Below are 23,181 nucleotides of genomic sequence, written 5' to 3'. Positions count from 1 at the left end.
TGACCGCTCGCTCCGGCAGGCAGCCGGCGACCGCGGCACTTGTGCTGAGTGAGGGAAAATCCTCCAGCCCTTGCAGGCTCCTGCCCAGGGTGGGCCGGGCCGCAGCCGGGAGCAGCTCGGGTGCTGTGTGCCCGGGCCGTGCCAGTCTGCCAGGGTGGGGCTGGGAGTGCCAGCGTGTGGGGCCAGGCTGCCCGGGGCCGTGGGGCTGTGCTGCCCCGGGTTTGGGGTGCTCTGGGGCACGATGGGGGTCAGGAGCGTGGGGCTGTGCTGCTGCCCCAGGTTTGCAGTGCTTGGGGTCAGGATTGTGGGGCTGTGCTGCCCGGGGTTTGGGGTGCTGTGGGGCAGGAGCATAGGGCTGTGCTGCCCAGGGCTGTGGGGCTGTGCTGCCCTGGATTTGGGGTGCTCTGGGGCAGGATTGTGGGGCTGTGCTGCTGCCCCAGGTTTGCAGTGCTTGGGGTCAGGATTGTGGGGCTGTGCTGCCCGGGGTTTGGGGTGCTGTGGGGCAGGAGCATGGGGCTGTGCTGCCCCGGGTTTGGGGTGCTCTGGGGCACGATGGGGGTCAGGATTGTGGGGCTGTGCTGCCCGGGGTTTGGGGTGCTGTGGGGCAGGAGCATGGGGCTGTGCTGCCCCGGGTTTGGGGTGCTCTGGGGCACGATGGGGGTCAGGATTGTGGGGCTGTGCTGCCCGGGGTTTGGGGTGCTCTGGGGCAGGATTGTGGGGCTGTGCTGCCCGAGGTTTGGGGTGCTGTGGGGCGGGATTGTGGGGCTGTGCTGCTGCCCCAGGTTTGCAGTGCTTGGGGTCAGGATTGTGGGGCTGTGCTGCCCGGGGCCGTGGGGCTGTGCTGCCCGGGGTTTGGGGTGCTGTGGGGCAGGATTGTGGGGCTGTGCTGCCCCGTGCCCAGGGTGCTCTGGGGCAGGGTGCCTGCAGGGGGGCAGTGGGAAGAGAGGAGTTGTGACAGGGTGTGAAGGTGCTCTGGGGGCACTATGATTCTTGCAAACAGCTACCTGAGAGCACAGAGCAGGGCCTGTGCAGCCCCTGTCATCTGCTTTTGAGTACAGGATGGGAGGATTGTTGCTCTTAAACTGAGCTTGTTCTTGTGTTTATCTTCTTGGATGTGGAAACAAACAGGAACCATCTCTGGGTTAATCTTTGGGGTGACCTCTTTGTGAACTGGAGTAAACCCAAGCAGTCCACAGCAGCCCCAAGCTCTCCCTGGACAGCTGTGGCTCCTCTCGTGATGGCAGCAGAGGAGCCCAGGGATGTGGTCCCCAGCTCCCTGTTCCTCCCAGAGCTCCAGCGTTGGTCCCTGCTCCCTCAGGATCTGACCCACAGTTCCCCCTGTAACATGGGTTGGGCCTTCCCCTTCTGAGGGCACAAGCCCGAGGAGGAGCTGGCCTCATCAGAGAGGGCTGGGGAAGAACCCCAGGGACAGGGAGGGTGGGAGGCACAGCAAAGGACACAGTGATGGGGAGAGACTGGGAGTCTGCACCCTCATTCTGACTGAAAGCTGAGATCAGAGTGATAGTTACAGTCTGCTCACGGGATTTTGGCTGTATAATGAATTGTCTGCCAGAAGAAATGGTGGAAGCACCAGGTTTTGGATAACAGGAAGCTCTACAGGCGAATGAGCAAGGGAGTCACCTGAGTTCTGTTGTTTTGGGTTTCTCTTACCCCAGCTGTGACCTGAGAGGGAATTTTTAGGTATCCTATTGCTTATGCTGTGATGATATGATATGATATGATATGATCTGTATCTTATCATGTGCTGTTGCAGTTGAGTGCTGAGGTTGAGCAGGGGATGATGAGGAGGCAGTGCTGGCCCCTGTGCGCCCTTTGGCTCCGTCTGCTCTCTGGTCCCCGGCCACGCTTTCCCACACGGGCTGGTCCTGGGGTCCAGCAGGGCTCGGTGCTGGCTCTGGGGATGGGGAGCTGCGCTGTGGCAGGGCAGGGCTGACGCTCCCCCCTTGTGCCTCTCTGCAGGACTACATGCAGAACGTGCACGGCAAGGAGATCGACCTGCTGCGGACCACGGTGAAGGTGCCGGGCAAGCGGCTGCCCCGCGCCACGGCCGCGCCCGGCGCCAGCCCCAAGGCCAACGGGCTGCCCAAGGACAGGAGCAGCTCCCAGCTGGCAGCAGGCACAGGTAGGAGCTGGTGTGGGGGCACGGGGCAGCGGCTGTCCCTCCGCAGCGCCCCAGCAGCCCTTGGCTGTGCTGGGCTGGTAACAGAGCCCCCTCTGGAGTGTCCTGCTTCCGCCAGCCTCGGGGAGTCCCTTTGGTGAGTGCTGGCATTGCTGTGCAGGTCCCTGTGAGCTCCCTGGGTAATCCTTTCAGGGTTTTACAGGTAAGAGGTAATCCTGTCAGGATTTTGTGCTGGCTGGTGTCCAGCACAGAAGAACATCAACGGGTGTAACTGGCAGTGTGATCCCCTGAGGAATTTCCTCACCCTGAGGACAGTGTTGAGCCTGGTGAGCTGCTACACATGGTGGAAGCTGCTGCTCCCTAAACCAAAGGAAATCCCAAGGTTCTTGGTTCTCAACAAGTTGTGTTCTGTTTCTTTCTGGTTCTGGGACCCTCTTTCCTCCTTACCTTTCCCTGGAGAAATGGTGAAGATGTGGTTTGGGATCATCACTCTGTGTGCTCACTGAAGAGTTGCCCCAGAGTGTGGTGAGGTGACACTGGAGGCTGGCTGCCCCTCTGGCCTCTCACAGGGTTCTGTCACATTCCTCCTCTCACAGAGTCCCTGCCATGCTCCTCCTCACTGCTGCTGCCATGGGAGGGTCTCACCTGCCAGGGGTTGAACCTGGGACCATCCTGACCACATTTCCCAGAGCCTTTACTGCATCTTTGGGGCTGGTGTCCTTGCTGGGGTGGGCAGCTCCCACCTGCCTTCTTCCCAGCTAGCTGCTGGCACAGTCTGCTGCACAGGTTATGGAGAAGGCTCTGTTTGGGGTGCTGAGGGAGTGCTGGTGGTGCTGCTGATCACAGAAATCCCTCCAAGTCCAGTACTCAGGGTGAGCTTGGGTGGCACATCCCGTCTGGTTCACTCCTGCTCTGTGCCCCGCCTCTGCCCTGTGGTCAGGTGCTGCCAGCACAGTGCTTCAGAGTGCCCTGGGGCTGAGGGGAGCTGGGATGCAGCTGGGCTGAGGGGCAGGAGCTGCTGGACTCCTTGGCATCACCCACACAGGGACACGGGCAGGGAATGGGGCACAGGAACATCACTGCTCTCATGGTGCCAAGGAGGACATTGTGAGCCCTCCAAACCCAAACTGCTGTTCTTGACATGTCAGAATTCATGTATTGATAAACTGTCAGTTCTGGCCAGGGCTGTGCAGCTCTGCCTGTTCTTGCCTTGGCTCTCCACTGTACACTGACACTCTCACCACCACCACCCACGCTCAGCATTGCCCAGCATGGGACAGTTCCTGATTCTGCACAGGGACACTTCTCTGCCTGCCTGTCAGAGGTGCCTGTCTGAGCTCTGACTTAGCAGAGGTGTCGGAGCTGGGGCAAGGACTCAAACCACAGAGGAGCTCCTGCTGATGTCAAACCAGGTGCTCACTTAGCACCGTGTCCTACTTCCAGCTGTGCTCTCAGTCCTGCTGGGCTCAGGAGCAGGATGGGATAGACCTGGATGGACCCTGCTGGCCATCCCTCTCAGGAGCAGGATGGGGATGTCCCTGGGATGGACCTGGATTGCTGATCCCTGCTGGCTCAGGAGCAGGCTGGGATGTACCTGTACCTGGATCCCTGCTGCTGGAAAGCCAGTGCCCAGGAGCCAGTGTGGTGTGAGAGTGTCCCTGCAGTCTGGGCCACGGGGCTGGGGCAGGCTCGGAGCGTGGGGCTGCAGCTGGAGCAGTGACACGGGACAGAAGATGCAGGTTCCTGGCAGGGGGGAGTGAATGTTGGAATAGTTTATCTGGAGAGCAGTGGGACTCAGCACTGCCTGAGCCTTTAGAATGAGACAGTTTTCTGTTCACGAGCTGTGCTTTCGTGCAGCTTGGGGTGCTGCTGGGTGTGTGTGCAAGGTGGGACCCTGTGGTACAATGGTCACTGCCATGCAGGGTCTGTGGTTCTGGGATCCCTGCTGGCTCTGTGTCCTGGCCCTCGAGCAGAGCAGTGCTTTGGGCTGCCCAGAGCAGGTGTGTCCGTGCAGGGCTCACACCAGCACGGCCCCTTTACACCCAGGTGTGTCCGTGCAGGGCTCACACCAGCACGGCCCCTTTACACCCAGGTGTGTCCGTGCAGGGCTCACACCAGCACAGCAGCTTAACACCCACGTGTGTCTGTGCAGGGCTCAGCCCCTTTACACCCAGATGTGTCCGTGCAGGGCTCAGCCCCTTTACACCCACGTGTGTCTGTGCAGGGCTCAGCCCCTTTACACCCACGTGTGTCCGTGCAGGGCTCACACCAGCACAGCCCCTTTACACCCACGTGTGTCTGTGCAGGGCTCACACCAGCACAGCTCCTTTACACCCAGGTGTGTCCGTGCAGGGCTCAGCCCCTTTACACCAAGGCTGTGCCTGCAGTGTCAGAAATGCTTTTTGTCTGGTACACAATCAGTAAAGGCTTTTCTGAGGAACTTTTAAATCTCTGTCTGATGCCTCCAGCCCAATAGCAGTGGATGCAGTCACCAGGGGCACTGATGGGACACAGACTCTCTGAGGTGATGTGCTCTTACCCCTGTGCAATGCCCAGGGCTGGATTTAGGGTTGATGGAGAATCTGCCTGGCTTCAAATTAGCAGTGACCTTGCAGTTTTGCCACCTTTGGGACTGTGGATAAGACTGTTACTGGATCCACTGGGCATCTCTCATCAGACACATATTTTGGGAACTGGAGAACAGCACTTCAGAGTTTGCAGTTGTCAGTCACAGGTTAATCTTCAGAGGACACAGACTTTGGAGACAGGAGGGATTTGCTGTCCTGCCCAGCAAATCTGGAGTCTCTGGGCAAAGCCAGGTGGCCAGTGGTTAGAGTTCAGAGCAGTGTCTGTGGTTCCTCTGTCACCTGAACTCTGCAAAGGTGAGTGACTGGGCTGGCTGATGTCCACTGCACTGTCCTTACCTGGCGTGAGGAAAGACCAAGGACATCGAGGGGAGGAGAAAAAAAAAATTGAAGTCTCACCTTGCCCTGTATGTGGGTGAAATACATGAGTGCAATGCTCTGGTGGGGATTCAGAATAACTCCAAAGCAGGTACAGACAGCTTCCAGCTAAATACAGCAAGAATGAGGAAGGGACTTGTGTTTGTGAGACCAGTGTGGGCTCTGTGCCCCAGTGTTTAAACCATTCAAGAAGGTGACTTTACTGTAGTTAGCTTGGTTTTATTTTGGGTTGGATGAGTTCTTGTTGTCCAGAGGAGGCCGTGGAGATGCTCCAAGGGCTGGAGCCCTCTCCTCCAGAGATGGGCTGAGAGAGCTGTAGGTGTTAACCAGGGGAGACCTTAGAGCCCTTCAGTGCCTGAAGCTGGAGAGGGGGCTCGGACAAGGGCCTGGAGTCACGGCACAAGGGGGAATGATGTTATACTGGAGGAGGGAGGGTTGAGATTGGAGATTAGGAAGTTCTTCCATGTGAGGGCAGTGAGGTCCTGGCGCTGGTTGGCCAGAGAAGCTGCAGCTGCCCCATTGCTGGAAGTGTCCAGGGCCCGTTTGGGCAGGTCTTGGAGCAGCCTGGTCCCATAGAAGGTGTCCTTGGCAATGGCAGCACTGCAGTGGTTGGGCTGGAGAGGGCAGGAAGGGGATGAGCAGATCTCCTCCAGAGCTCACAGGTGCTGTGGCCTGCAGGCAGGTATTCATTCACTAGAGGTGTGGCACTGCACACCTTTGTGTCTCCTTCCAGTTCCTGCTGCTCCTCTTCCTGCTGGAATGTCTCTGCTCTTGCCCTCTCCCTCACGGCCTCCAGGTGCATCCTTGCTCTGGTTCCTCACATTCACCCAGCCTTGTCTGTGCTGCATCACGTTTCTGGCTCCAGGAACCAGGGCAGCTCATGATGAAAAGGGGCTTCAGTGAGGGGGAGAGGTGGTGGCACAAGAGGCAGCGTCGGTCAGCACGAGAGCCTCAGCCCAGCTGAGCCTGGGCTCCTGCTGCACAGGGGTTTGTGGGGACCTGCTCCAGGGCTGGCCAAGGGGAGCTGGGCAGGGAGCTGCTGGACCCGTGCTCCGTCACACCTGTGGCAGTTTGTGGGTGGCACAGAGCACAGCCATGCACGGGCACAGCCATGCACAGGCACAGCCATGCACAGGCACAGCCATGCACGGGCACAGCCACGCACGGGCACAGCCATGCATGGGCACAGCCACGCACGGGCACAGCCATGCACAGAATACACGAGCACAGCCATGCACGGGCACAGCCATGCATGAACACAGCAATGCACGGGCACAGCCATGTACGGGCACAGCCATGCATGAACACAGCCATGCACGGGCACACGAGCACAGCCATGCACGGGCACAGCCATGCACGGGCACAGCCATGCACGAGTACAGCCATGCACGGGCACAGCCATGCACGGGCACAGCCATGCACAAGTACAGCCATGCACGAGTACAGCCATGCACGAGTACAGCCATGCACGGGCACAGCCATGCACGAGTACAGCCATGCACGGGCACAGCCATGCACGGGCACAGCCATGCACAAGTACAGCCATGCACGAGTACAGCCATGCACGAGTACAGCCATGCACGGGCACAGCCATGCACGGGCACAGCAGCTGGCTCTGCAGCTCGGGGATGGCAGAGACTCTGAGAGCTGAGCACCAGGAAGCCTGCGTGGAGTGGGAAGTGAAGAGAAGTGCAGGAAGAGGCTGCAGCAGTGCAGAGGTGGTTGTGTTGCAGACAGCAATTGAAGATGTTCCCAGCAGCACACAGAGATGAGACTGAAGGAAACAAACGTGGGGGAGCCAGAGCACTAGGGTGAAGGGAGCAGGCTGAAGGGGAAAGTTCTGCTCCACTCTGGGGGGCTCACAGGGGATTCTCCAGCTTGCTGAGGTCGGTGAGTGTCCCATGGGATGTGGTGCCAGAGGGCAGATGGCAGCCTTGTTCTCAGACCAGGACGGGTCAGTCAGACTCAGCACGGAGTTGGGAGCTCGAACTCTGGAGGGTTTTGGGTGGGCACTGCTGCTGGTCAGCTCCCTTCAGCCTGAGGAACAGTGTGCATGGTCTGGCAGGTGTGCTGGGGCCAGTGCCCGTGTGAGTCCTCTTCCTGCTCCTGCTTTGCAGCATCTCTGCTGCATCTGCTCCAGGAGAGCTTTCCCAGAGCGTGTGCTGGTGGGAGGCGCTGCTTGGGATGCAGGGCTGGGCTGCTGCTCCTGTTTGCGCTGAGGTGACGCGGGTGCAGCTGCCCCTGGGCCGGGCTCTGTGTGCTGGCACCCACGCCTGGCTCCACGGGGAGCTGTGGGTGCACCGAGCGTGGCACTGTGCCTGTGCCCGGGTCTCTGTGCCGGGCACGGCGGCGGGAGGGAGCCCGTGCTGCCTCAGCCCCTGCAGAGGTCGGGATGGCAGGGCACGGTGTGGGCCCCCAGCAGCTCGGGGTCTTCCCTGGGTCCCTGCTGGCCTGGCAGCTCCCTGGTGGCCGCTGGGGCGGGTGGCCGCGCGCGTTGGCACGCGGTGCCGGTGCCGGTGCCAGGGAGCGCCGCGCTGGCACGGCCCCCCCGCCAGCCCCGTGCCCCCCGATGCTCTTCCTCTGCAGAGTGAGGGATTGGCTCCCCCAGGCCGGGGTTGCTGAGCCTGCTGTGATCATGTCACGTCGGGCTCCGTCGATGTTAACATCTCATTATCTTTGTTACTGTAATTACATTATCCGCTGCTTTATGCAGAATTATTCTCCGAGGACTAATTGATGGATCCATGTTTAATTCATTAATCATTAGCATCAAATTCGACAATTACAGTGCACACTGATTGTGGAATTTCAAATGTAATGAGGGAAGAATTAACAAAGAAAAGGGAAAACCTGTTTCCCTGGCACACCGCTGCTCGCCGTGGGGGACAATGACATTGAGGGAAGAAGAGCAGTGAGAGCAGGGTGGTGCAGGTCATGGCAGACAGGAGGCTGCTGGATCATCTCCTGCCTTTCTCCTGGTCGTGGCTGCACAACAGATTCTTCAGGTCAGAGCAGGGTCATTAATCTCCTACAAAAGAATGGAAATGGACCCTCGGGAGGGAAGGCTGAGCTCTGACTTGTGAAACAAAGTTGGTTTTGCTTCCCCTCCCACCAGCAGCTGGGGTCGCCCTGCCCTGGCGTGTGTCAGGAGCATCCCAAGTTACACCTGTGCTCCACGCTTGGCAGGGAAGGCTGGATGGGGCTCTGGTGTCCCTGGGACTGGCCCGTGGTTCCACGGCTGCTCTGCTCCGTGCACACGAGTGGCTCCACGGCCGCCGCTGTGTTCTGTGTTCTGTGTGTTCTCTGTTCTGTGTTCTGTGCTCTGTGTTCTGTGCTCTGTGTGTTCTCTGTTCTGTGTTCTGTGCTCTGTGTTCTGTGCTCTGTGTTCTGTGTGTTCTGTGCTCCGTTAGAACACGTGTTGTGTTCGGTGTTGTGTTCTGTGCTCTGTGTTTGGTGTTCTGTATTCTGTGTTCTCTGTTCTGTGTTCTGTGCATTCTGTGTTCTGTGCTCTGTGTTCTGCTCAGAGGTGGGTCCCATCCTCTGCTCCATGCTGTGCTCCCTGGGAGCTGGGCAGCAGAGGGAAAGCCAGAGCAGGGCCCGCAGTGCCCCCCAGCCTGAGGGGCTGCTGGGCTGGGGGCAGTGCCCGTGCACAGCTGGTTCTGTGCCAGCTGTGGGGACACCCCTCCCTCCCTCCAGCTGTGCTCCCTGGCTTTCTGTAGGGTCTGCCTGTGAGAGCCCAGTGTCGGTCCCTGTGCTCAGCCAAGGGCCAGGGCAGGGCTGCAGGTGGAGGATCTTTGAGGTCACTCCTGACCCAAACCAGACTGGGGTTCTGTAACTCGGACATGGGGACGCTGAGCTGAAAGGAAGAGGGTGAGGGTCTGTCTGTTCCTCAGTGTGGGACTTCTGCCCTTCCCAATAATATGTTAAAGGGTTGTTTGTAGTCTGAAGACGAAGCTGAGATGAGAGATTTAGGAAAATTTATCTGTAATTAATATTTTGCATCATGAATCATGTATAAAATACTGCAAATTCATATGTATATTATAAATATTATACATTCACCATTACAGTCATACAGTAACCTCTTACGAATGTTTATCTGCATGTCTGAAGGTGGAGGATGAATCCAAATGTGAGGCTTGAGCGGCTGGTTTAAAGTTTTGCATTGAGTGGAAGGTGGAAATGGTCAGGACTCGGTGGGAAGAGGAGGAGCGTGGCTGCAGCCCCGTGGGATGGCACGAGGCAGGACAGCACCAGCAATGCTTGGTGCCTGGTTCTGGTGCTGCACAGGAGGCTGCAGGGCCAGGTTCAGGTCCTGCTGGCTCAGAAGGGCTCCTGCTCTCGGAGCGGGCAGCTCCAGAGCTGTGCAGGCAGGGACAGGCTCATGGAGGGCATGGGAGCTGCTGGTGCTTCCCCCTGCACAGCCAGCTCTACCTGCCCTCCCCAGTGGGAAAGCAGAGACTGATTTTCTCCCACCCAACAGTGTAATCACTAACCCTAATTAGAGATAATTACTGGGAGTTGATATTCCTTACCAGATCACTAAGGAGCCGTGCAGTGCAGGGCTGAGCAGGGAGAAGGCCTTGGAGAAGGGAAGGAGGAGAGGAGCAGGGGGGGAGAAGCACAAGGCAGCAGAGTGCCATGGTGATCAGAGCCCTGCCCAGGGCTGGCCAGGGTGTCCGGGGCAGATAGCCAGGCCTGGGGGTACAGCTGAAGCTCCCAGCATCCTGAATCCTGGAACATCTGGCTCAGGTTCCTTGCATGGGGCACCTGGAAAAGCTACAAGGGTGTAATTGGTGGCCACCTGTGAAAATCTCAGTGTAAATAACTTGCCTGGTGCTGCCAGGAGGGGTGGCCGGTGGACTGGGAGCCTTTTCCAGCAAACCAGGCTTTCTCATCCATGCAGCCCCGGCTTGTGCTGCAGGAGGGAGAGGGGCCAGGGAGGGACTGGTTACAGGCCACAGAGTCCTGCTCTGTGCTGCCACACAGCCCCAGCCCAGCCTGAGCACAGGCAGTGGCTCCAGCAGTCAGTCCCTCTGCCATGAGCACACAGGGCCTTTGCCAGGGCTCTGCTCTGTGTGCGGGACAGGGAGCTGCCCCAGAGCTCTGGGAGAGCCCAGCACCAGCAGCCATCTCCAAACAGAGCAGGGCCTGCTCCATCCCCTGGAACTGGTGCACCCCGGGAGGTTGTGCTGCTGCACCCCAGGCAGCCTCTGTGGCCAAAGCAGGCAGGGGTGGATAAAGCCTTGTGTGAGTGAATGGCTCTAGAAACAGGAGTTGTGCAGGAAATAGAGCAATTCCAGCCTCCCCAGTGGCCCTTTCCCAGTTTCACTTGGGGAGAGGAACAGGGGCTGTTCCTGATCGGTCACGGCAGGGCTGCTCCAGCTCCACACTCCTCTGCAGGCCCAGAAGTTCTGGCCCTGCTCCTCCCCTCCTGCAGGTCTGCCTCAGAGCAGGTTCCTGCTGGGACAGGATCCGTGTCAGTGCTGCCTGTTCCTCTCCCACCACCGCAGGGATCTCAGGGATCTGCTCTGGGCTGTGTGTTAGGCAGTGCTGCTTGCACATTTCCTGCAGCTTGTCGTTCCAGGTTTGTGAGGACACCTTTCTTCACAGCCACAGAGCAGGAGAGAGATCTGGAACACAGACCCTGCTCCCTTCATCTGCTTCTGCTGCTCATTCCCAGCACCTTGATTCTCTGAGATAATTCTTTGTAATGTGTTGGAGAGTAAGTGATATTAATGTAGTAGAGTCCCTGAGGGACCTTATGAAGTTGCACTAAAGCTTCCCTGGACTTTGTGAAAGCTGGTTCCAAACAGCAGAGCAGCTCCCAGGGAGAACACCACTGTTATCCTCACTGCAGCCAGTCACCAAACTAAATTCAGTAGTGCCTTGTGGAAAGGTGACTTGGCTGCATTGTGCTGGTGTTCAGGCAGAGTAACATTCACATCACAAACAGAGTATTAAACACATGCACAGACACATGCACACAAAAATGTGTCTGAGCCAATTTCACCAAGCTGGAAGCAATTACATGCCAGATCTTTTGGGAGAAGGAATTTAAACAGGGAAGTAAAAAGTGAAGCGTAATTAGGAATTTTTAGAGAATATTTTACTGGATACCAGAAAGTTAAAAGGAAGGTTGAACTGCTTAAAAATATGTCAGTCTTGGTGGAGAGGAGATATGAGCTGTTTGTTCTCTGTCCCAGTAGTGAGAAGGGGAAGGAGCTGGCTGCTGGTGCTGCTGTGGTTTGTGCAGCTGTCTCTGTGTGTGTCTGAAAAGTGATAAAATTACCAGCAACCCGATAAAGGAATGGGTAGGTGCTGAGCAGGAGCTGGGAGCTGCAGCAGAGGAGGCTGTGGTGCTGGTGTGGTCTGGCACAGCCAGCTGGAGCTGTGCTGGAGGCTCCTGTGCCAGCGCTCCTGGCCCAGCAGTGATGAATTGTGAGCAGCCCTCAAAGTGACCCTCCTGCCTTCATGGGAAGCTCCTTGCATCCCACATTCCCTGGCTGCAGCCACACCAAGGCTGTGCCACCACTGGCTCTGGGCTCTCGGGGCAGCCTCACACTGCCCACATCCCACTCTGTGCCCACCACATCTAGGGAGGAGGTTAAACAGCACTGGACAAAGGGTGGTGATGGGGATTGGGGAACAGTCACTGATGAAATGGGAGCACCAGCATAGCACAGCTGCTGGGGACAGCCCCATCTCTTCCTCTGTGGGGACAGGGGTGTCCCAGCTGATGGGGACACTAACACTGCCTGCCCCATTCTGGGGACATCTGCACAAGCCTGTCACTTCACTTCTGTTCCTTCTCCCAGACGAAAACCTCTCTTTCATCACTCACAGCTGCTTGGCTTGGCAAACACTCAGCTCCTGTGTCTCAGCTCCTGCTCCAGGTGCTGAGCACAGGGCAGCTCCCGTGTCCTCCTGGCACTCTGTGTCTTGGTCTCCTTCACCACCATTCCATGCCAAAGACTCATCTCTGCCCAGTGCTGGGTCACCCTGCGATCCAGTGTTCGGGCTGAGAGCCACAAGAAGTCACTGCTCGTGTATCCCACCAAGTCTCTGCTCCTCAGCTGTTCACGTTCCATGGGGTTTCCATATGACACACAAATTAAAGTCATGGATCCAGTCCCAGGAGCTCATTCCCCAGCCCACCTTCCACCTGGGCTGGCACAGGAGCCTGCACTGCCGTGGCTGCACGGGGGGATGCAGAACAGGACAGTGAAAGGGCTTTCTTCAAGTGTATTAGGAACTAATGAATCCTAACCCCAGCATTCTTTCATTACTGTGTGAGAATAATAGAATGGTTAATAAGGAAAAAAGCAAAGTGTTCAGTGAGCGCTTGTATTGGTGTTTGGGAAGAGGCAAGATGATGTATCTCAGCACAGAATGATGAATTCTTCATATTCCAGCTGTAATTAGGCAGCAAATTAAACAGCAGGTAGGAGATGTGGACATGTTGGAAGCAGCAAGGCTGAATTATTTAATTCAGGAATTGTAGAAGATGTGGTCAAGGTGAGGATGGTAACAGTGAGTTTTGGGGTGGAGAGGACTTCCATAGAGCTCAGGTTAATGGATTTACATGTCCACAGGATGAGACCAAAAATGATGGACAGGAAAGGCCATAAAAGCCAGTAACTGCTCTCAGAATCACCTTGTAGGAAGGTTCAATGAGCTCAGTATATTTAACTTGCCGGAGAAAAGGTTAAGAGGTAATTTCAACACCACCTGTAAATACCTGTATTGGAAGAGAAATTTGGTGAGAGAGCTCTTTATCAGGTAAAATGTACCAGGATGCAGTGGCAGTGGCAGAAGGAACACAACTCAGGCCAAAAATGAGGCCCAGATTTCAGCAGTGAAGGCAATTAACCACTGGAACCCTTACCCAGCTCCACTGTGATCTCTGTGGCACGGGCAGCACTCAAGTCAGGCTCAGATTTTGTGGCAGATCCGTCACTGTTGAGGCAGGAGTGGCAGAGGGGCAGCCCTGTGCTGTGGCTTGGGGGCTCCTCTGGCTGCTCCCTGCTCCAGGTGTGCCCCTGCTGCTCCAGCTCTGCCTCTCCCTGCAGAGCTGCCCTTCCCTGCCCGTGGAGCTGCTCCTCGGTGCATGGGGTGCCTCTGTGTGGGGCCTGGGGCAGGCTCAGGCTGGACACAGACACAGGAGCTGAGCAGGGCCCGGGCTGGCACTCAGTGCTCTCTGTGCAGCATTTGGGGGCAGCGTCCCTGAGGTGCCCGGTGCCAGGCTTCCCCAGTCTGCTGGGCCCTGTGGGGCTGCACGGGGCGTTGGTCACCCTCTAAACCAGAGCTGCATTGGTGTGTTGGCTGGAGAGGCACTGGCTCATCCTGTGCATCGTGGAGCTCTGCCTGGGGAGTTGGGGGTACCCTGGCCAGCCCTCCCCGTGCTGCTGGCACTGCCAGCCCGGGCTCTCAGCTGTCCCACACACGCTGGCACCGTGCAGTTTCCTGTCCTGGGGGTTTGTACCCACACCAGCCAGCTTTGCTGGGGGCTGGGGTGTCACTCACTGACTTAGCATGTGCAGATGTCCAGAGCCGTGCTGTGCAAGGGCAGCCCTGAGAGAGGAGGGAGATTCCCTGTGTCAGAGCATCTGTGAGGCCCAGTGCTGGCAATGGCTCCTGCTGTGTGCAAGCTGGCACATCCTGATGGCCCTGACATGGAGCTGGGCTGGGAATCCTCAGTCCCAGTTGGGATCAGGGATTCCACACAGACGTTCAGTGTTGGCAGAGCTGGGAGGAACACCTGTCTGTCTGTCACCAAAGAACACCTGTCTGTCTGTCACCAAAGAACACCTGTCTGTCTGTCACCCAAAGAACCCTTGTCTGTCTGTCTGTCTGTCACCCAAAGAACACCTGTCTGTCTGTCTGTCTGTCTGTCACCCAAAGAACCCTTGTCTGTCTGTCTGTCTGTCTGTCACCCAAACAACACCTGTCTGTCACCCAAACAACACCTGTCTGTCTGTCTGTCTGTCACCAAAGAACACCTGTCTGTCTATCACCAAGGAACACCTGTCTGTCTGTCACCCAAACAACACCTATCTGTCACCCAAACAACACCTGTCTGTCTGTCACCCAAAGAACCCTTGTCTGTCTGTCTGTCCGTCTGTCTGTCTGTCTGTCACCCCAGAACGTGCCCCCCCCACACCTGGGAGCTCTGTGGGTGCTCAGCATGGGGACCAGCTCCCAAGGAGAGCCCAGGGGTGATGTCTTTCAAATGGCACCTGTGCATCCTGGGGCTCCTGGGTGCTGGGAGCCAGCCCAGGTGTTTGGGCTCGTGGAAGCTGTTCAGGAGGAAGGACCCAGCAATGTCCAGGTGACAGCATGCAGTGCTTCATTTAGAAACCCATCCTGACAGAGCTCTGGGCTGGCTCTGGGAGCAGCAGCCACAGGGGCTCCCAGGACGGTCACCTTGCAGCTGCTGGCTCCGTGACATGGGGGTGAGTTGTGTCTCCCCAGCAGGTTCACAGGCAGGCAGCTCTGCCGTGGCTCTCACCTCCCTTCAAGGACCCACTGGTTTTGGGAGTGGAGGTGTCCCATGAGCTGGAGCTTGTTCAGCCCTGCTCAGGGTCCTGAGCTGCTGCAGCTTTTGGGGAGGCTCTGGGGAGCCAGTGTGCTGAGGTGACTCACAATAACCCTGGTTTTTATTGGGAATAAACGATGACAGGTTGGCAACAAGTGGCTGAGGGGCAGAGTGACTGATGACTCCTTGGGACACCGCTTGGCAGGCGGTTAATGGCATTGATCTGCACTGTGCTGTTGGCGTCTGCAGTGCCAGAGAACACAGGGTCTGCTCCATGCCAGGGTGGCCTCGCTCATCCTGGAGCTCCTCCATGGCCACCCTGAGCCACACGGACAGTTCCTGCCCCATGGCTCCTCCATGGCCACCCTCACCCACACACTGACAGTTCCTGCCCCATGGCTCCTCCATGGCCACCCTCACCCACACACGGACAGTTCCTGCCCCATGGCTCCTCCATGGCCACCCTGAGCCACACTGACAGTTCCTGCCCCATGGCTCCTCCATGGCCACCCTCACCCACACACAGACAGTTCCTGCCCCACGTGCAGCAGCAGCAGCAGCAGCAGCAGCAGCAGCAGTGTCCCTCTGCCTGTGAGGGAGCAGCATGGCACACCAGGGCACACACCTGCCCTGTGCTTGGCCATGAACCCAGGGGGAGCCCACAAGGGCTCTGCAGCTGGTGCCTCTTGAAAGTTCAGCATAGCCCCTTCCCTGTGCCAAAATTGGTTTCCTCCACACTGTAAGGGCCTGGTAGCAGCACCCAGCATAATGTCACCAGGAAATATCACCAGACCCTGTGTTTTATTTGCCTAAAAAGATCCTCAAGTGACTCTGCAAATTATCCCCTTCCTGACTGGTGGTGCTCTTTTGGCTGACTCCCCTTTATCCTGTTCCCTGGGCAGCCTCACCCTAGTGAGGAATTCCCAGTTTGCTCTGATCCAGGTGTTTCCCCAAAGCATCTGGGCTGCCACACATCATGCCATTCTGGTTTTGTGTCATTTTCCATCCAGTGCCACGTTGTCAGCTGGGCTGTACTAAAGGGCACCATGTGAGAGCACAGGGAGCCATGTGAGTCTCTTTTGGGGTCCTGAGGAAAGTGACGGGGAGAGGGGCTTGGGGAGCTGTCAGCAGTTTGGGGTTCAGTCCTGCAGGCGCTGGCCGAGAGGCAGGAGGGGTTTGCATGTCCCCTGTCCCTCACCCCATGGACAGGGAGCACGCCCACAGCTGCCAGGGTGTCACCTCAAAGGGATGCAATCGTGAGAGCTCTGGCCTTGCTGGGAGCACCCAGCAGCTCCTGGGAGAAGCAGGAGCTGCACAGCACAGGGTCTGTGAGCGAGCGTGGCTGGGCTGAGAGGGAGCTTGGAGGGGCTGCAGGGCCTGATGGAAGCTGCTCCTTTCAAAATGGAACCCTGGCATTCGTGGCAGCCTGTGCTGCTCCTCAGAAGTGTGAGGGAAGGGCTCGTCCTGCTGGGCTTGGGCTCCTGGCCTGGCTGGGGGAGGGAGCAGGGGTCACATCTGCTATGCCCAGACCCCTGCAGGACTTTCCCCTCTGCAGGAGGAGCTTCTCCCAGGCCCTCTGGTTCTGCTCTCCCTTCTTCACCTTCCTCTGCTCCGTGGCTGTGGCCATAACCAGGGCTGGGGGCACTTGGGGCTTGGTGCTGGCAGACACTGTCTGAGCTCTGAGCATCCCGTCCCGTTATCCCATCCATCCCATCCCATCCCATCCCATCCCATCCCATCCCATCCCATCCCATCCCATCCCATCCCATCCCATCCCATCCATCCCATCCCATCCCGTTATCCCATCCCATCCCGTTATCCCATCCCATCCCATCCATCCCATCCCGTTATCCCATCCCATCCCATCCCATCCCATCCCATCCCATCCCATCCCATCCCATCCCATCCATCCCATCCCATCCCATCCCATCCCATCCATCCCATCCCGTTATCCCATCCCATCCCATCCCGTTATCCCATCCCATCCCATCCATCCCATCCCGTTATCCCATCCCATCCCATCCATCCCATCCCATCCCATCCCATCCCATCCCATCCCATCCCATCCCATCCCATCCCATCCCATCCCATCCCATCCCATCCATCCCATCCCATCCATCCCGCCCAGCCCAGCAGCCCCATTCCCAGGCCCGAGCTGATCCCATCCCAGGAGAGCAGCGTTGTCCCTGCCTCAGCAGCAGCAGGCTCCCTCCCACGAGGAGGCAGAGAGGAGATGGATGCAGCAGTCAGGAGCGGAGCGCCAGCTAATTACCCTTCCGAGTGTGTCTTGTAAATTAAGGGCTAATTAGAGGCAAAGTCAGTGTCATGGTTTTACACGTGTTTCTGTGGCGCTGAACAAGGGGAGGGAGGGAGGGAGGGAGGGGGAACATGCAGCAGCCGGGCTGGAGGCAGGCAGTGTGGAGGGGCTCTGCAAGGAGGGTCCCACAGGCTGGGGGAGCACAGGGTGCAGGCCGCAGGGCTGGCATGTTGGGGTGCAGGGTCCTGGCAGGCTGAGGGAGCACAGGGTGCAGGTCACAGGGCTGGGCTGGCACGTTGGGGTGCAGGGTCCTGGCAGGCTGGGGTCAGGCTGGGGGAGCACAGGGTGCAGGCTGCAGGGCTGGCACGTTGGGGTGCAGGGTCCTGGCAGGCTGAGGGAGCACAGGGTGCAGGTCACAGGGCTGGCCGTTGGGGTGCAGGGTCCTGGCAGGCTGGGGGAGCACAGGGTGCAGGCTGCAGGGCTGGCACGTTGAGGTGCAGGGTCCTGGCAGGCTGGGGTCAGGCTGAGGGAGCACAGGGTGCAGGCTGCAGGGCTGGCACGTTGAGGTGCAGGGTCCTGGCAGGCTGGGGGAGCACAGGGTGCAGGTCACTGCAGGGTCCTGGCAGCTCAGGTGCAGGGAGCCGTGTCCCAGCACGCCCTCCATCAGCACTGCTGGCAGGTGGGGCTGCAGGGGGGCTCACAGGGGAGCCCTGCAGGGCTGTGCACTTTGGTGCAGGATGAGCACAGGGAAGAGGAGGGCGGGAGGTACATGCCGTGCTGTGATGAAGGAGTGGTGGTGATGATGATGATGGTGGTGGTGGTGACGGTGGGTGGCAGCCATGCCTGGTGCAGGGCTGGGGGCCGCGTCACCCCTCCTTTCAGCACTTGCCTTTGCAGGGGTGTTTGGACTCTGGAGCTGTCCCGCCAGGCACTCAGCAGCCCTGGCAATGCTACATATCTAAATAGCAACACTTGGGTTTTCATGGAAGCAACAAGGACAGAAAATACATTTATGTATGAGCTCTGGGGCTTCACGTGGGGTTTTGTGGGGCTCTGCTCTTCCTGGAGGGTGGCACAGCACAGGGATAGGCTGCCCAGGGAGGTTATGGCATCTCCCTCCTTGGAGATGCTCCACACTCATCAGAAGCAGTCCAGGCCCACTGGCTCTGGGGGGCTCTGCTTGACCCAGGCTGTACAGGATGATGCCAGGGCTCCCTTCCACCGCAGCCATGCTGGGATCCATGGGATTCCATGGTTTCCCACAGGAAGGCAGGTGAGCTGTCCTGGCTGTGGCAGCTCCCACTGAGGACCTGCTCCCACAGGTGTTCCTCTGCTTCCATGGAAAGGTCCCACTTGCCGCAGCCCCATCAGACCAATGGTTCCTCCCAGCCCAGGCTCATCGTGGCTGCAGGAGCTGTGGGTGTGCAGCACCTGGAGCTGTTTGTGCCCTGCCCTGGGCCATGGCCAGGTGGGCTGCACTGAGAGTCCCAGCTCAGTGTCGGTGCCTCGGGGCAGGGAAGGAGGAGAGGGAGCTTTGTAGCAGGGACAGGGCCCATTCTGTCAGCCCTGAGAGCTCCCAGAGCACTGGCTCTGCAGTGGCTGGAGCAGAATGGCCTGAGGGCAGCTGGGAGGGGGCTGGTGCTGGGCAGGTGCAGAGGGATCCCTCGGGCAGTGTCCTCTGGGGCACATGGCCTGCAGACTGAACGGGAGGGAGGCTGTGTGCTCCCTGTCAGAACCATTTGTTTGCTATTCTGGGCAATTTGGGTATTCCTGTAATCCAGAAACACTTGACCCATTTTGCCTCACTGAGTGATCTTGTCCTCTGTGACAGTCTCTAGTCCCAAAATCACTCCTCTCTTGGGGCATCAGGTTTCTGGGCTCAGACGCAGCAGTTTTGAGCTTGTGGGAAAAGGAGCTTCCACCTGCCACCCCCACCTTACAGACATCTGCTGGTTTCTTTGACACCCTCCATGTGATTTCACAGTCTCTCCCAGTGCCCCCAGCATGGCTGGATTTCCTGCCAGGGACACACAAGTGAAGCTGAGAGATGAAAGTGGCTGTGCTGGTTGTGGGCTGGGTTTGGGTTTGCCAGGGGCCAGAGGCTCTAGTGAAAATCATGGCTCTGAGCTCCAGCTGTGGGGAAGCTGTGTGCCAGAATCCCAGCTGTGCATCCCGGGGTGCTGCACTGCAACCCACTGAGCTGGGCGCCCTTTGGGAGGTGGAGTGTGCTGGGCTCTTCCGTCAGCACCTTTGGGGTGATGCACAAGCACCCCTCGGGAGAGGAGAGCCAGGGAGAGCCTGTGCTCATGTGGAGCCACCCGAGGAGTGTGGCATCAGGTATGGGACAGCTTTGACTTCTCTCCCCCAGTGCCTCTGGGGAGCAGTCTGTCCATGCTCCCGGGCAGCAGTCTGTGCTTCCAGCAGTCAGTCTGTCCATGCTCCCGGGCAGCAGTCAGTCTGTCAGTCAGTCTGTCCATGCTCGCAGGCAGCAGTCAGTCTGTCCGTGCTCCCAGGCAGCAGTCAGTCTGTCAGTCAGTCTGTCCATGCTCCCAGGCAGCAGTCAGTCTGTCAGTCAGTCAGTCTGTCCATGCTCGTGGGCAGCAGTCAGTCTATTAGTCAGTCAGTCTGTCCGTGCTCACAGGCAGCAGTCTGTGCTTCCAGCAGTCAGTCTGTCCGTGCTCCCAGGCAGCAGTCAGTCTGTCAGTCAGTCAGTCTGTCCGTGCTCCCAGGCAGCAGTCAGTCAGTCTGTCCATGCTCGCAGGCAGCAGTCAGTCTGTCAGTCAGTCTGTCCATGCTCGCAGGCAGCAGTCTGTGCTTCCAGCAGTCAGTCTGTCCGTGCTCCCAGGCAGCAGTCAGTCTGTCAGTCAGTCTGTCCATGCTCCCGGGCAGCAGTCAGTCTGTCCGTGCTGCCAGGCAGCAGTCAGTCTGTCAGTCAGTCTGTCCATGCTCGCAGGCAGCAGTCTGTGCTTCCAGCAGTCAGTCTGTCCGTGCTCCCAGGCAGCAGTCAGTCTGTCCGTGCTCCCGGGCAGCAGTCTGTGCTTCCAGCAGTCAGTCAGTCCGTGCTCGTGTCTCTCCTGCAGGTGCTCCCCACTCGACCAGCAGCACGTCCCTGCACTCGGAGCGCTCCGTCAGCGGCATCAACCTGGTGGGTTTCAGCTCCAAGCCGGACGGGATGCACCAGCGCTCCTACTCTGTCTCCAGTGCAGACCAGTGGAACGAGGCCGTGGCCATCCCCGGCAGCTGCCCCAACCCCTGTGAGTAGCTGCCCCAGCTCCTTGTGGCCTTGTCCCGGCAGCCGCAGCCGTGGGGCCGGGCTGAGCTCTGCCCTGTGCCTGTGAGCCCGCAGTGTGCTCCTGGGTGTCAGACACAGCCTCGGGCCGCGCCGGGCTGTCCCCTCGGTGAGGGTCAGCTGGCAGTGTCCCGCCAGGGAGGCAGCTGTCCTGCAAGGCATGCAGAAGCTCCAGCCGGGGGACCCTGCTCTGCAGCAGGGTGGCTCTGAGCCCTGTGCTCTGACCTTGCTCTGAGCTCCGTGCTGGGGTGCTGGAGTACGTGCCGCTGCTTTCCCCCATCACTGCACCTTGTGGCACCCCCCTGTCCCACATTTCGGGGCAGTTGAAGGAATAGGAGTGATTCCTGTCTCTGGAGCACACACCGAGCACGGCCCGCCCCCTCCCCCCACGCTCACTCGCTCTCAGTGATGTTTCAGGACAGTTGAGTGAATTAAAATAATTCATACATTTCCCAACGTAGCCACTTTGCCGAATTGGAAAATAAATGCTTTTGTGCTGCATTCATCACTCCTTCGTTCCTGGCTCTGCCGCCGCACTAAAAAAGCAGTTAAATGCACATCAAGAGTGGAGGAGCCATTTCCATGCCTGCTCGCCCCTTGTAGTTCTCATTAGCGCGGCAGCCGCCCCCCCGCCCGCTCCCAGGGGCTTTCGCAGTTTAAAGGAGCCTCTTTATGATCATTACCGGAGTCCGACTGTGCGGGCGCCATTTGCAGCTGAGGAGGCTCCTCATTTGTAACTGTGAAAAACTATCAATTTCAGCGCGCCTGATGCAGCGGCTCCATCATTGGCCCCATCAGCTCCCTGCTGGAAGCGAATTAATCAGACTGTTACTGCTGATGGGGCAGCGCGGGCGCGGGGAGCGGAAGGGCGCAGCGCTGAGCGGGATGTGCCGCAGCCCGGCCTCGGACAGGGGCGGCCGGAGGCAGCGGTGCGAGGGCCGCGCACGGCTGGGGCTTGTCCCGGGCTGGGAACGGTCCCTGGGCCGGGAACGGCTGGGGCTTGTCCCGGGCTGGGCACAGCTGGTGCTTGTCCCGGGCTGGGAACGGCTGATGCTTGTCCCGGGCTGGGAACGGTCCCTGGGCTGGGCACGGCTGGGGCTTGTCCCGGGCTGGGCACAGCTGGTGCTTGTCCCGGGCTGGGAACGGCTGATGCTTGTCCCGGGCTGGGCACGGTCCCTGGGCTGGGAACGGCTGGGGCTTGTCCCGGGCTGGGAACCGTCCCTAGGCTGGGCACGGCTGCTGTTTGTCCTGGGCTGGGCACGGCTGGTGCTTGTCCCGGGCTGGGCACGGCTGATGCTTGTCCCGGGCTGGGAACGAACGGTCCCTGGGCTGGGAACGGTTGCTGTTTGTCCTGGGCTGGGCCTGGCTGATGCTTGTCCCGGGCTGGGAACGGTCCCTGGGCTGCGCATGGCTGCTGTTTGTCCCGGGCTGCGCATGGCTGGTGCTTGTCCCGGCCTGGGCAGGGTGTCCCCAGGCTGGGCAGGGTCCCTGGGCTTCGCGCGGTTGCTGCTTGTCCCGGGCTGGGCAGGGTCCCCCCAGGCGGCGCCCGGCCCGCGGGAGCTCCGCGCCCGGTGGGCTCGCAGCAGCAGCAGCAGCTCCGGTGCGCTCATGCAGCGCCGCGCAGGGCAGTGCCTTGGCACAGTTTTGTACCATGAGCCCTCTGCAGAGCAGCTCCTTGCCCCAGTTCCCTCCTGCACCAGGAGCTGCCTGGCAGTCTCAGCCTTCCTCCCTCTGTGGAGCTGAGGGCTGGTGTGGCCGTGCTGCATGTTGCTCTGCCCTGCCCTGCCCTGCCCTGCCCTGGGTGGCGGAGGACAGCAAGGCACCCCATTCCCCCATCCCTCTGTCCCCCATCTCGCTGCCACCTGTCCTTCTGCCCCCATCCCTCTGTCCCCTGTCCTTCTGTTCCTGCCCATGGAGGAGCTGTCCATGCTCACAGCACCTGGATCTGTCTGACTCTTCTGTGCACAGTAACTGAAGGCTCAGATAAGAGCTGATCTGCATGGTCTGTTGTAGCAGGAAAAGCAATAATGTTTTTAAACTAAAAGTGGGTGAGTTTAGACTAGATATGAGGAAGAGATGTTTTATGGAGAGGGTGGTGAAGCAGCAGGGTGCCCAGAGCAGCTGTGACTGCCCCTGGATGCCTGGGGTGTCCCAGACCAGGTTGGACAGGGCTTGGAGCAGCCTGAGGCAGTGGAAGGTGTCCCTGCCATGTTGGCACTGGGTGAGCTTTGGTTCCTTCCCATCCAGACCATTCTGTGATTCTGTGCTGCTGCTCCTGCCAGTGACCTGCAGGGATGGGGTGTCATCCCCATGCTCACTGTTGTCCTGCCTGCTGGTGGCTGCTCACCCCCTCTCAGGTGCCACCCAAGCCCTGTCGGTGCTGCACAGACTGGGCACGGGGCCAGCTGCTCTGGAGGGCCCACAGCACAGCATGGGGGCCCCAGGCATTCCCCATCCCTGCTCTGTCCCCTCAGCACAGCTGACAGAGGTGGGCTCTCAGTGTGCTGAGGGAGGGGACATTTCCTGGGGGCAGTGCTTCCCACACGGCTGAGCTGAGCTGAGCAGCACAGCCAGCCCTCCCTCCATGGAGGAGCTGAGCTGGGGGAGGCTGCCCTGCACCACGGCTGAACCCAGCTCTGCCAGGGCCAGGCTCTCTGCTGTGCTTCCATTCCGCAGGGCAGGGCAGTGAGGAGCTTTGCTGCGCTCAGAGCTGATGCTGGGCACATGGCAAGGCTGTAGGTGCCATCCCAGCTCCTGGGATAGGCTGCCTGCTCTGGTTGTGCCCTGGAGGAGCAGTGGGATGGGGCAGTCATATGAACGTGCTCCAGCACATTCTATATCTGTCCCTTGTGCAGGAGCTCTGCAGCCCACCTGTGGGGTCCCAGGGCCCCCCCAAGGCTGACTGCTTTGGAGAAGGGCCCAGCAAGTCCCAGGTGTGCCTGTGAGAGGTTCCCTTGGTGACCTGGGGCTCTGGAAGTCCTTGGGTGGGTCAGA

The 23,181-nt window shown here is 59.1% G+C and overlaps 1 protein-coding gene across 5 annotated transcripts in view; it reads left to right on the top strand.

The window, feature by feature from the left end:
* AGAP3 (ArfGAP with GTPase domain, ankyrin repeat and PH domain 3) overlaps positions 1-23,181 on the top strand; it is an 81,284-nt gene that overhangs the window by 39,158 nt on the left and 18,945 nt on the right. For all 5 annotated transcript variants that reach the window (XR_012579759.1, XR_012579755.1, XM_074538306.1 and 2 more), the window contains 2 exons: positions 1,981-2,143; positions 19,979-20,152. Coding sequence is in view for 3 of the 5 variants with exons in the window: in XM_074538306.1 (XP_074394407.1) it covers positions 1,981-2,143; positions 19,979-20,152 (337 nt within the window). In the remaining 2 variants the exon portion in view is untranslated. The remainder of the gene's footprint in view (positions 1-1,980; positions 2,144-19,978; positions 20,153-23,181) is intronic.

Source organism: Zonotrichia albicollis, chromosome 1 (assembly GCF_047830755.1).
Source record: "Zonotrichia albicollis isolate bZonAlb1 chromosome 1, bZonAlb1.hap1, whole genome shotgun sequence".
NCBI classification, from domain to species: domain Eukaryota; kingdom Metazoa; phylum Chordata; class Aves; order Passeriformes; family Passerellidae; genus Zonotrichia; species Zonotrichia albicollis.
Note: the sequence above shows the minus strand (reverse complement) of the source record. Positions and strands in the feature narration are given on the sequence as shown.